The sequence below is a fragment of the Thamnophis sirtalis genome, unplaced genomic scaffold (assembly GCF_051295495.1).
Source record: "Thamnophis sirtalis isolate CommonGarterSnake01/CBP01778 unplaced genomic scaffold, rThaSir2_p1.2 scaffold_15, whole genome shotgun sequence".
Classification (NCBI taxonomy): Eukaryota; Metazoa; Chordata; class Lepidosauria; order Squamata; family Natricidae; genus Thamnophis; species Thamnophis sirtalis.
In genome coordinates, this window is record NW_028261395.1 from 28485570 (window position 1) to 28499818 (window position 14249).

General features: G+C 41.2%; 1 protein-coding gene across 24 annotated transcripts in view; it reads right to left on the reverse strand.

Moving 5' to 3' along the window:
* SORBS1 (sorbin and SH3 domain containing 1) overlaps positions 1-14249 on the reverse strand; it is a 127858-nt gene that overhangs the window by 83510 nt on the left and 30099 nt on the right. For all 24 annotated transcript variants that reach the window (XM_087702578.1, XM_087702583.1, XM_087702579.1 and 21 more), the window contains one exon: positions 5773-5828. In XM_087702578.1, coding sequence (XP_087558704.1) covers positions 5773-5828 — 56 coding nt within the window. Of the gene's footprint in view, positions 1-5772; positions 5829-14249 lie in introns of those variants that run through there.

Genomic DNA, 14249 nt, shown 5'->3' on the forward strand with positions numbered 1-14249 from the left:
ACAACAAATTGTCATCCAGTCCACCAAATGTCAAGTCCATTTAACAAGTGGCTACACAGATAAGTTCAGTATAATAATATTGTTTCTCAAAATAAGGAAGTCTTGGCACATTCTATGATATAAAAGCCAATCCACATGAGGATTTGGTGACAATTTGTTCACAGATGTAACAATGAGCCTTAAACTGCCTGCCCAAGAGTGTGGAACAGTGTTTCTAAGGAAAAGGAAAGGTTTAGAATAGAGTAAGAGTTGGAAGGGACCTTGGAGGTCTTCTAGTCCAACCCCCTCCTCAGGCAGGAAACCCTACACCACTTCAGACAGATGGTTATCCAACATCTTCTTTAAAACATCCAGTGTTGGAGCATTCACAACTTCTGGAGGCAAATTGTTCCACTGATGAATTGTTCTAATGCAACTATGCAACCATGGTCATATCTTAATTAGCATCTGACCCTATGCATACGGTATGGAAAGATCAGTAAGGCCTGAACCAAAATACCCTTAGGTTAACATGAAACAAGATCTGTAGATATTCTCACTCACTTTGTGAGGTCAGACAGAAGATCATCATCAGGCTGCTTATAGTGTGCTATCAAGTTCGTGAAAAGCCACATGGGGTTGAGAAGAGCAGAATGGGGAAAGCCCCGCCTCTTTTGGGTGCATGTCAATACCACATGATCTGAATGCAAAACTCCCAAGCATGGGCTCACCAGCGAAAATGGGAATTACTTCTTGTAGTCCTGAGAAAATGCTTCGGTGTTTCTGATAATGCAGTCCAGAACTGCCTAGGCTGTTTTAAACTACTGCATATTACTTGCTCATTTTTCAGCTGGCCTTCCATTAGGATCCCTCACATGTTTTCCAATCTTGTGCGCTTGAATTCTGTTATACAGGACAACTTCTAATGCATCTGGGGCATGTGACAAGAGAAAAGGTCTTCTCAGTAGCCACACTTGTGCTCTGGAAATCTCTACTTTAGGAAGGGAAGTACCTAAACAGAATAATAGATTTGAAAGGGACCTTGGAAGTCTTCTAGTCCAACCCCTGCTCAGGCAGGAAACCCTATACCATTTCAGACAAATAGTTGTCCAATACCTTCTTAAAAATTTCCAGTGTTGGAGCACCCACAACTTCTGGAGGCAAGTTGTTCGAATGATTATTATTTTTCAGAGTATAAGATACACATTTCCCCCCCCCCCAAAAAAAAAGAGCGTAGAAATGTTGGTCCATCTTATATACGGAATACAGCCATTTTTGGAGTTCCGAAGCCCCGCCCCCACATCCCATTTTTGCAAGAAACCAGCCATTTTTTGCAAAAACGGAGGCGTTTTTTACTTCCCCCAGCCCTGCTGAAGCCTGCAGAGTGCTCCTGGGGGCCGGGGAGGACAAAAACTTTTTTTTTCTTACTTACCACTTAGAAATCTTGGTGCGCCTTATACACCGGTGTGTTTTATAGTCCAAAAAATATGGTAATTGTTCTAATTGTTAGGAAATTTCTCCTTAGTTTTCAGTTGCTTCTCTGCTTGATTAGTTTTCCACCCATTTTTTGCCTTTGGGTGCTTTCTTGCCTTTCGGTGCTTTGGAGAATAGTTGACTCCCTCTTCTTTGTGGTAGCCCCTTAAACATTGGAACACTGCTATCATATCTTCCCTAGTCCTTCTTTTCATTAAACTAGACATATCCAATTCCTGCAACTATTCTCCATAAGTTTTAGCCTCCAGCCCCCTAATTAACTTTGTTGCACTTCTCTGCACTATTCCCAAAATCTTACCATCTTTTTTATATTGTGACGATTAAAAGTGGATGCAATATTCCAAGTGTGCTGTTACCAAGGCATTTATAAAATGTATTAACACTTCACGTAATCTTGAGTCTATCTCTCTGTTTATGCAGCTCAGAACTGTGTTGGCTTTTTTGGCAGCTGATGCACACTGCTGGCTCATATTTAAATGGTTGCCCACTAAGACTCCAAAATCCCTCTTGTAGTTATTACTATAGAGCTAAGTACCACCTATTTTATACCTATGCATCTTATTTTTGTAGCCTAAATGTAGAAATTTACTTTTTTCACCACTGAATTTCATTTTGTTCAAGTCTGTCAATATCCTTCTGTATCTTAAGCCGAACTTCTGGAATGTTGAGTATTCCTGCTAGCTTGGTGTTGTTACAGGTGTTATGTCTGCCTTATATGCAGCTTTATTCCTCTCTAGCATTCATTGCCATTGTTTGTGAAGCATTTTCTGCCACTCTAGGATTTACCTTCATCTGTTCTTGTTATATGCACACTTCTACAATGTTGCTTGTTATTAGTATGAAAAAGGGAAGATGTTACAGGTGTTATGTCTGCCTTCTATGCAGCTTTACTCCTCTCTAGCATTCATCTCCATTGTTTTGTAAAGCATTTCCTGCCTCTCTAAGATTTACTTCTATCTGTTCCTTTGAGGCACTTCCTGGGGTGTGTGTGTGTGTGTGTGTGTGTGTGCGCGCGCGCGTGTGTGTGTTCAATGCAGTTAAAAACGCTGTTCAAGCCATTATTGAGTGGCTTATATAGCATTTTTAACTGCATCTCTCTCTCTTACACACACACGCACGCACATGCACTTACACTCAATAATGGCTTGTATAGCATTTTTAACTGCATTTTTATTACACTACATGAAATAAGTGTTTTCTGCAAATTTGATGAGTTTCCCATCTATCCCCTCACTGATGTAGATATTGAGCAGACCGATAGCCCTCATTCAGGGATCACTTATTCTGTAACCATTCAAAGTTCCAACAACACTCAGTGAAGAAATTTATGACCAGTCCTCACAGTTGCAGCCATTACAGTGTCCCTGCAGTCCCTTGCAACTCCGGATTTTGGCAACTAGCTCACAGCCACAATGGTTGCAGCAAACTGCAGCCATTTGCAACCTTCACTGCTAGCTTTTGGCAAGCAAAGTCAATGGGCAACTTGGGGAAGGCAGCAGGAGTTGCAAATAGCAACTACACGAATAAGGAACCTATGCAGGATTCATTTAACAATGGCAACTGGAACTGCCACAACTACTATTGTTAAGTCAGTGTGGTCACATAATAACATGCTTCACAACTGTGTTGCTTAGCGATGGAGTTGCCAATCCCAATTAAGAGAGGATTATCTATATTCTACCAATGGGTTAAGATTTCCAACTTTTTTTACAAAGGAGGATACCATCTTTTGACTCATTCTGCTTTCTAATTTTTATTATGTATCTCTGCAAATAAATACGCTAGCTGCTATACACATTACTCTGATGAATCAATTTTCCTTCTTCCAGTGTTCCTTTTAACAGAACAGTGGTTTATCGTGTATTATTTTTTCAAGACTCTACTGTTTAACCATATTTCCTCAGTTCATTTGCATTAAAATGCATTAAAAATCAAACTCCTGCAAGGAGTTCAAACCACAGCAATGGTTTCCAGTAAACAAATGGTTTTATCAGAAAATAAATTCTAAGTAAGGATAAGTTTGATCCTTCTTACCAAGATGGAAAACGTGACTAGTGAAGTCACCGGAACAGCTCCTGGTTCACTATTGAGCTAAATATTTACCATGCTGTGCATAATAATTAACAGATCTTTCATCTTTAGTGTTGTGGTTGGTTAGGAACTAGCAATTTCTAATGTTCTCTTGCATGCTGACAGCTTGATTTCTCTCCCTAATACTGTATGCCCTTTATTAAACCTGCTAATGGAGCACCTAACTGTAACTACATTTGCTGAATGTTTTTAGCACTACCTTTATTTTTGGTTCCATAGCAACATTAACTCACAATACCTCAACGCAATAAAGGGGATGAATGACTTTCTATGGTGTACACATTTGTAAAAATGCTTGCTGGGCAAAGCTGTTGTCCTGGACAAGCCCACTGGGGACCTTAATAGCTGCTGGGTCCACCTGGAAGAGTGGAGAAAAAGGAGAAGAGATGCTGAGTCTCTCTCTCTTTCTTCCCAGCACATTTCTTTATGCTATTTTTAAAATAGCATGGCATCGGGAACCGTTGTTTTAGGAAGTCCATGGGATGGCTCATTTTTACCTTGGGTCCCCAGCTCTGAAGTTATAAGCCTGAGTCTGAGGGTTGGAGAATCAGCCAGAAGACTTACCGTATAAGACGGACCTAGCTTTTGGGAAGGAAAACAGGGGGTGGGGGAATCTACCTCTGTCTCCCAACAATTTTCCTCCTTGCAACAAACAGCAAACAGTACAGACAATATACACTGTTTGTGGTTCAGACTATACTTGTACAGATGCTGTTAAAATTGATGTGGCTTTGTGGAAGTATGTATTATTCTCTGCTGTTTAAAATACAATACAATAGCACTGGGGCTCTTCAGATCAAACATTTATTTTAAAAAGCTTCTTCATTTTGTTAAGTTGTCTAGAAAAATAATAAAGCAGTCCTTAAAATATAAGTCTAATAATTTCAACATTCTATAGGCATTTATAGTTATTGACTTACCTCCTTGCAGCAAGCAGCAAACAGCCTGATTAGGACAAAAAGAAAAATCTGCCTCTGCCTCCCAGCAATTTGCCTCCATGCAGCAAACAACCTATTTCACTTTCAGTTTCAGCAGGGGCCTCCTGATCATCAGCTGTTTCAGGCTGCAGGAATTGCTATAGCCTATTGCAGCCTCCGCAAACCCCTTTTTCCCATTTGCTGCAAGGAGGTAAATTGCTGGGAGCCAGAGGCCAAAGGGTTGGGGGGCACTGGGTGGGAAGAGCTACATTCGGTGTACAAGACACACCTAAATTTTCATCCTCTTTTAGGGGGGGGGGATAAAGGTGCGTCTTATACTCTCAAAAATATGGTAGGTCTGCAATGGACTTCTGAACTATGCCTTTAGGTTGAATTGGTGGCCTATTCCAGTTTCCTATTGAAAATGATCTCCGTTTGACTGCTGTTCCCCTATGTTACATCTGGCTGTATATCAGTGAAATACAGACTGCTGTTTTTTCCCTCTTGAGGTGCCATTGTAGTAACACAAATCTCTGGCTGAAACAGCTCTGCATGAAAGCACCTTCCCCCAGTTGTGTTTTCCTACTGCTGAAAATAAGAACACCTTTATGTATTTGTCATGAAAGATGTAACATACATACAATATTTAAGGTCAGAAAGGAGAAATGTCTTCTATTAGCTGTGCAGATGAGTATACGGACTGGTGGCACGCGGAGCCCTCTCTGCGGGCACATGAGCCGTCGCCAAGCTCAGTTCCAGCACGTATGTGTGTGCACCTCCTGCCAGCCAGCTGATTTTCAGGTCTGCCATGCATGCAGGAGATGGGTGTGCATGTGTGAGGGCACACGCATGCGCAGGGGAAGCACAGGAGGAGTAGAGTGCCCCCCCACGCTCCATGTTTGGTGCCAGGAGGCTTCAGGGAGGACCCCTGGAGCCCAGGGGTGGCCGTTTTCGCCCTCCCCGAGGTTCGACAAAAGTCTCCGGAGCCTGGGGAGGGTGAAAAATGGGATTTTCAGAAGTTTTGGAAGTTGGAAATGGGCCTGTTTCCAGCCTCTGGAGCCCAGGGGAGGCTGTTTTCATCCCCCCTGGAGGCTCAAGGGAATGGTTTCACACGTGCATGCATGGGGGTGATGGTGTCATACATGCATGCACAGGGGCGGAGCACATTGCATCTTGGGTGTGGGCGCGTGTGCAGGCGGTATCATGCGCGTACACAATTTTGGTACGCAAGGACAAAAAGGTTAGCCACTGCTGTCCTAGCATTTCAGAACAAAAAGGAAGTTAAACTTACCTGATGTCATGGCACCAAGAGGTCCTGGTTTAGGCACAGGCCAATTTGGATCCTCTCTGTGAATTTTAAAAAAAAAGGAGACTGACATCAACTTATATTATTCTTTTAAAAATAAGCTCCATATTACTAAGTTATACATATGCTATAGGCTACCCTAAGATTATCATTGTTACCTTGATAAAAAAAATAGCTTATTGGTAAGTATCATCAACTTCGGCCTACTAGATAATGGAAGGAGCACTCCAAAGTGCATTTATTGCATTGTACAAAGTGTACTGTACTGTGACTACAAGCAGTTTATTTACACATTTCTAATGGATAACATTGGATGTTGCAGGGGAAAAAAATTAGGAAGAACATGGCCATGCCATCCAACCCGTAACAATTAGGTAATTATATGTGTAAGAAATAAATGAGGGAAGTTGAAAAACTGAGAGCTACAGGACATCTCTTACTATGTTCGTATGTTGTATTATGTAGAATAGAATAGAATAGAATAGAATAGAATAGAATAGAATAGAGAGTTGGAAGGGACCTTGGAGGTCTTCTAGTCCAACCCTCTGCCTAGACAGGAAACTCTATACCATTTCATACAAATGGTTATCCAATATATTCTTAAAAAGTCCAGTGTTGGAGCATTCACAACTTCTGGAGGCAAGTTGTTCCACTGATTAATTGTTCCAACTGTCAAGAAATTTCTCCTTAGTTCTAAGTTGCTCCTCTCCTTGATTAGTTTCCACCCATTGTTTCTTGTCTTGCCCTCAGGTGCTTCGGAGAATAGCCTGACTCCCTCTTCTTTGTGGCAGCCCCTGAGATATTGGAACACTGCTATCATGTCTCCCCTAATCCTTCTTTTCATTAAACTAGACATATCCATTTCCTGCAGCTATTCTCCATAGGTTTTAGCCTCCAGCCCCCTAATCAACTTTTTTGCACTTCTCTGCACTATTCCCAAAGTCTTACCACCTTTTTTATATTGTGGCCATCAAAAGTGGATGCGATATTCCAAGTGTGCTGTTACCAAGGCATTTATAAAATGGTATTAACACTTCACGTGATCTTGATTTTTTCCCTCTATTAATGCAGCCTAGGACTGCATTGGCTTTTTTGGCAGCTGCTGCACACTGACGGCTCATACTTAAGTGACAGTCCAATAGGACTCCAAGATCCCTCTCATGAGCTCTTGACTCCCCTGGTCCTTCTCTCTACTTGAGAGACCGCCTGCTGCCAATTACCTCCTCTAGACCTTTTAGATCCCACAGATTAGGCCTCCTCCGAATTCCATCCGCCGGCCAGTGTCGACTGGCGACTACTTGGAGGAGAGCCTTCTCTGTGGCTGCTCCGACCCTTGGAACGAACTCCCCGTGGAGATTCGAACCCTCACCACCCTCCAGACCTTCCGCAAAGCCCTCAAAACCTGGCTATTCCGACAGGCCTGGGGCTGAAAAAGCTTCTACCCCCTTCTCGAATGGTATGACTGTTGTGTGTTTTAAATTATGTATTGTTGCACGTTGTTTTAATTTTTGTCTGTATCCCCCTCCCTTAGTTGAGTTGTGAGCCGCCCTGAGTCCCCTTCTGGGGGAAAGGGCGGCATATAAATAAAATAAACATCAACATCAACACCAGACTAGCCATACCCAGTTCCTGCAACCGTTCTTCATGTTTTAGCCTCCAGTCCCCTAATCAACTTTGTTGCTCTTCTCTCCACTCTTTCTAGAGTCTCAACCTATTTGTATTCATGGTACATAATAAATCAGAGGACACCTCCTCTCCGGACACACACAGCTACTTCCCACAGTGGACTCTTAAGCAGACATTATGCCTCAGAATGCAAGAGAAACACCTTACAGGACCACAAGCTCTTAAAAAAAACCCACCAAGCAGCCCATTTAAGAAATCAAGGAAGATTATCAAAGCTTCACCCTGTGGCCACTATAAATAGCTAACCACATCCTGCAAAGATCAGGAATTTAACAAGCCTCCCACCCTGGACATATGTTCATTGCGTCTCTCCCTCGCCATCTACAGAAGCAAGCAGGGATACTATTTACAAGAGGAAAGGAAGGAAAGCTATAAAGAGAAGTCACATATTTAAATGCCCTATTAGCATTGGGATACTCCATTTTTAACAGATTAACAGAGTTGGAAGGGATCTTATAGGTCATCTAGTCCAACCCCACGCTCAAGCAGGAGACCCTACACCCATGATAGTGAACCTATGGCACGCGTGCCAGAAGTGGCACGCAGAGCTATCTCTCCGGGCATGCCAGCCATCGCCCGATGCTCTTCCAGGTTCCAGTGCATGCATGCGCGCCACCAGCTGATCTTCGCACACACGGGAGCTTTGGAAATTGGAAGAGCAGCTCTCCAGCATGCATTTGCGCACCGGGAAGCTGAGCTTCCAGTTTCCGGTGTGTGAATGTGCACTGACCAGTTGGTCTTTGCGTGTGTATGTACACCAGAAACCGGGAGACCACATGTGCATTGGGGAGCTGCTCTTCCGGTTTCCAGCGCTCCCGCATCCACACTCCCGTTTCGGCACTCAGCACTGAAAAGGTTTGCCAACACTGCCCTACACCATTTCTGACAAATGGCAGTCCAATCTCTTCATGAAAGCCTCCAGTGATGAAGCTCCCACAACTTCTGAAAGCAACTTCTGTTCTCATGGTCAGAAAATTTCTCCTTATTTCTAGGTTGAATCTCTCCTTGGTCAGTTTCCATCCATTATTCCTTGTCTGGCCTTCAGTTGCTTTGGAAAATAGGTTGACTCCCTCCTCTCCATGGCAGCCCCTCAAATATTGAAACGCTCCTATCATGTCTCCCCTTGTCCTTCTCTTCACTAGACTAGCCATGCCCAGTTCCTGCAACCGTTCTTCATATGTTTTAGTCTCCAATCCCCTAATCATCCTTTGTTGCTCTTCTCTGCACTCTTTCTAGTGTCTCAACATCTTTTTTATAGTGTGGTCATCAAAACTGGATGCAATACTCTAGGTGTGGCTTTACTATGGCTTTATACAGTGGTATTAGTACCAAACTTGATCTTGATTGTAACCCTCTGTTAATGCAATTTAGGATTGCATTGGCTTTTTTGGCGGCGGCTGCACCAATTTTCAATTGGGAAAAAAGAGAAGTTGAGCACATGGATAACTTCCAGGTCTCAGCACACTGTGCCTTGATAAATAATATGTGCAACATTTCTTTCCATGTGAACAGGCATGTGTGCACATTTGAGGGAGGGGTGAGGGAGGAGAGGAACAAGGCATCTTGTAAGAAACGCTTCTCACAACCAGAGGGGTCTGGAAGATGACTTTTTAGGGGGAGCATAAGAAGAGGGAGCAGCTATTTAATTTTATTATTAACTGATTGCGCAAGAACTGAATTACAGAATACACGACTCTCACAACTATGGTACAGGTCTGAACCTGGTAAGTTTTAGATAGATTAGATCGATTGTATGTATGTATGTATGTATGTATGTATGTAGGTAGGTAGGTAGGTAGGTAGGTAGGTAGGTAGGTAGGTAGATGATAGATAGATAGATAGATAGATAGATAGATAGATAGATAGATAGATAGATAGATAGATAGATAGATAGAGGAGGCATTATTCGTCTCTCACAACCATGGTACTGGTCTGAACCTGGTAAGTTTTAGATAGATTAGATAGATTGGATGGATGGATGGATGGATGGATGGATGGATGGAGATAGATAGATAGATAGATAGATAGATAGATAGATAGATAGATAGATAGATAGATAGATAGATAGATAGATAGATAGATGAGGCATTATTCATCTCTCACAACCATGGTACTGGTCTGAACCTGGTAAGTTTTAGATAGATTAGATAGATTGGATGGATGGATGGATGGATGGATGGATGGATGGAGATAGATAGATAGATAGATAGATAGATAGATAGATAGATAGATAGATAGATAGATAGATAGATAGATAGATAGATAGATAGATAAGGCATTATTCATCTCTCACAACCATGGTACTGGTCTGAACCTGGTAAGTTTTAGATAGATTAGATAGATTGGATGGATGGATGGATGGATGGATGGATGGATGGAGATAGATAGATAGATAGATAGATAGATAGATAGATAGATAGATAGATAGATAGATAGATAGATAGATAGATAGATAGATAGATAAGGCATTATTCATCTCTCACAACCATGGTGCTGGTCTGAACCTGGTAAGTTTTAGATAGATTAGATAGATTAGCTAGATAGATAGATGGATAGATGGATGGATGGATGGATAGATGGATGGATATAGGAGGCATTATTTATCTCCCACAACCATGGTGCTGGTCTGAACTTGGTAAGTTTTAGATAGATAGATAGATAGATAGATAGATAGATAGATAGATAGATAGATAGGTAGGTAGGTAGGTAGGTAGGTAGGTAGGTAGGTAGGTAGGTAGGTAGGTAGGTAGGTTGATCGAAAGAGAGAGAAAGAGAGAGAGATCTTACAAACATATAATTGAAAATCCAAGGTCTATTTCAAGGGAGGAAATAGGTGAAAGATAATGTAATAAAATACATATGTGCTTAACATAATCAAGTTCAAATAAATATATCACTTTTGCATGATAACTTGAGATGTTCAAAATAACAGATTCTTAGCTGAAGTGCCTTGTCTATAAACTTAGCAGTTCTGCTCATATGCTAGAGCTTAAGAAGAAACATGACAGTTCTTAGTGGATCGTTCTTTCAAGTAAATATCTAACCCCAAAAGGGGGCATACAGTTGACAATCAACCAAAACATGAGCACTATCTCTGATGGTTGTGGAACTGCTTATACACATCCTCTCATGATGTGGCAAGTGATGGAAGTGCCCATATTTGGTCATGAAATCCAACATTTCAAATCTTGCTCTAGAATAGGCCTTCTTAGGAATTGCATCAAACTCACTGAAAGATATTCATAGCCAACCAATTTAAATATCTCCCCCCCCCCAATAATTTCGTGTCTGTTTGGAGACTGATATCAAGGACACTCAACTTAAAATTTTCCTTTGCCTTGGAGACAGTTGAGAAAAAATATCAGGTGGGAAATGTTTCATGTTTTAACCCTATTATTTTACAAAATGTTGTAAAATAAACTTGGTAAGTCAGTATACCCAGGAAGTGGGCTGAATCATACTTCCCGTATTTTTCGGAGTATAAGACACACCTTACCCGCTCCTAACAGTGGGTGAAAATTTAGGTGCGTCTTGTAGACTGAATACAGCCGTTTTTGGCCTCCCGAACCCTCTGTGCATTATGTTTTTGCCCTCCCCAGCCCCCAGAAGCACTCTGCAGGCCAAAGGCGGGTCTATTTTGGGTGAAAACAGGCCATGCAGAGCACTACAGAGTGCTTCTGGGGGCCTGAGGGGGCAAAAAAGCGAGGCTTGGGGCAAGGGTGCAATTCAGCAGGTTCTGACAGGTTCTGGACAACCGGTAGCGGAAATTTTGAGGAGAACCAGCAAATACCATCTCTGGCTAGCCCCAGAGTGGGATGGGAATGGAGATTTTGCAATATCCTTCCCCCTGGAGTGGGGAGGGAATGGAGATTTTGCAGTATCATTCCCCTGCCATGCCCACCAAGCCACTCCCACAGAACCAGTAGTAAAAAACCTGAATTTTACCACTGGCTTCGGAGCCCAAAAACAGGCCCATTTTTGGCAAAAACGGGCCAGGAAGAGCACTGCAGAGTGCTTTTCCCGGGGAGGGGAAAAAGCATGACGCACGAAGGCCAAAAACTATTTTTTTCTTGTTTTCCTCCTGTAAATTTAGGTGTGTCTTATAGTCCAGTGCATCTTACAGTCTGAAAAATATGGTATTTATTCAGCAAAACATATTTTAGGTAGCCATTGAATGGACCCTCTGCCAAACATAAAACTTTGATTATTGAGTGCCTATGAATGGAGTGTCTGTTTCCACTCTGATCATGAGGGCTGACGTATTCTTGACATTCCCCATGTGCTTCTTCAAGGTTTATGGTCTTCAGAGAATTGAGAATGCAGTAAATATTTAGCTTTCGCAGACAGTTTTCTTAGGCCTATTTGAGACTGTGCCATTAAGAATCCCATCATCAACATATTAATATTTTATGTGTTGATGCTACGTTTCTAATTTCTCATGGATCTTTGACATAAGAGTATCTGAAGCTTACAAGAATAGAATGGACAGAGTTGGAAGGGACCTTGGAGGCCTTCTAGTCTAACCCACTGCTCAGGCAGGAAACCCTACACCACTTCAGACAAGTGGCTATCCAACATCTTCTTAAAAACTTCCAGTGTTCGAGCATGCACAACTTCAGGAGGCAAGTTGTTCCACTTATTAATTGTTCTGTCAGGAAATCTCTCCTTTCTTCTAGGTTGCTTGATTAGTTTCCATCCGTTGCTTCTTGTGCTGCCTTCAGGTGCTTTGGAGAATAGTTTGACTCCCTCTTCTTTGTGGCAGCCCAGGAGATATTGGAACACTGCTATCATGTCTCCCCTGGTCCTTCTTTTCATCAAGCTAGAGACATATCCAGTTCCTGCAAACATTCTTCATATGTTTTAGCTTCCAGTCCCCTAATCATCTTTGTTGTTCTTGTCTGCACTCTTTCTAGAGTCTCCACATCTTTTTTACATCGTGGCGACCAAAACTGGATGCCATATTCCAAGTGTGGCTTTAGCAAGGCATTATATAGTAGTATTAACACTTGATTCTATCCCTCTGTTGATGCAGTCTAGAATTGTGTTGGCTTTTTTGGCAGCTGCTGCGCACTGCTGGCTCATATTTAAATGGTTGCCCACTAGGACTCCAAGATCCCTCTCAGAGTTACTACTATTGAACAAGGTACCACCTATACTGAACCTGCGCATTTTGTTTTACTTGCCTAAATATTGTAATGGTATGTGGGAATGACTTTGGATCAGAGGGAAGAGATACTGTCTAAAGCAGGAATTCCCAACTCAAGGACACAGCACACTGCTGGGCCTTCAGCAATGGTGGGTTGCTCTTACTGTCACTACCGGTATGCTGATCACGCGCTCGCACATTTTGTTCGTGCATGTGCCTGACTTGCGCTGTGTGCATGTGCTCAATCTACCGCCCCGGCGACAACCAGTTGATTGCTGGGGCTCATGCAGGCACTGCATGCTGTGCGCGCGTGCACACTTTGCCATTTGCCATAAAAACAGGTATAGAAGGGGGGTGGGTGGGCCAAAAGAGCCAGTTAACAACCACATAATTCACTCAATGACCGCAGCAAAAATGTTAAATCAGGCATAGTCACATGATATCTCACTTAATGACTACATCACTTACCAACAGAAGTTCCAATCTCAATTGTAAGTCAATAAATTACCTAAACTACTTTTGTTATTAGATGATATAAAATAAAACAATTTTCTATTGTAGTGTGCTCTGGTCTGAATCCCATTCGTTTCTCTGCTAAGATATTTTACTCTACAAATATATTTATTGTGCTTTGCAAACATCTTAGCCACAATTCTGATAAGGTTTATAAATCTATAATTTTGGGGGATTATCCTTGTCTCCCCCTTTTTATATATGGTGTCTATAATGGCTACTTTCCATCTGGCTAGGATGCAGTCTATGCTATTTCTACAGGAGAACAACTCTGCTAACAATGGAGTCCACTAAGTGAGGAATATGTTCCAGCATGGACAAAGATACAATTATTCTTGACTTAATGCGAACCATTATCACAAGAAAGCATGGCAAAATTAAGAATAAGGGCAAAGTGACCATAAAGTGCTGAAGTTCTCAATTATTACTAAAATTAAAACTGTCAATTAAAATACGTGTTAGACTTCAAGAAAGAAGATTTTAATAAATTAAGGCCAATGCTAAGTAGATTCAATGTCAGAAGCAGTTTTGGAAGAAGCACAAGATAGTTATTAATACATATTAAATTATTCACGTATTAACCACAGCTAGAATTGTAATTGCACAACATTGGAAAATTGAAAAGATTCCTATTGACAAGAAGATGATTAGGAAAATATTAGAATGTGCATAAATGAACAGATTATCTCTGGCAATTAAGGAGAAAGAACAAACTGAATATTATATGATATGGGAATTATTTTATCAATGGTTAGAGAATAAAAATGGAAGTTGGAAATAAAAGGAGATTAAAGAAGAGTAGAAAATATGTTAAGATAGAAATATAACATTATGACAATTGTTAGTATGGGGAAGACGATTACTATGCTTAATGTTACTATTTCATTTTTATCAGAAGATACGTTAAGAGGAAAAAATGAACAGATTCACTATGTTTAACTGTTTAATATACTATAATTTTAAGATTAGAGAATTAATATCAATGTAAATGATTTTGTAAATTTTGTGGTTATTGCACAGAAATATTTGTATCCACACTGTTTAAGGAAAGATGGAATGTTCATATTTTTAAAAAAATAAAAACTTTTTTTTAAAAAAAGATAGTCATTAATTTCTA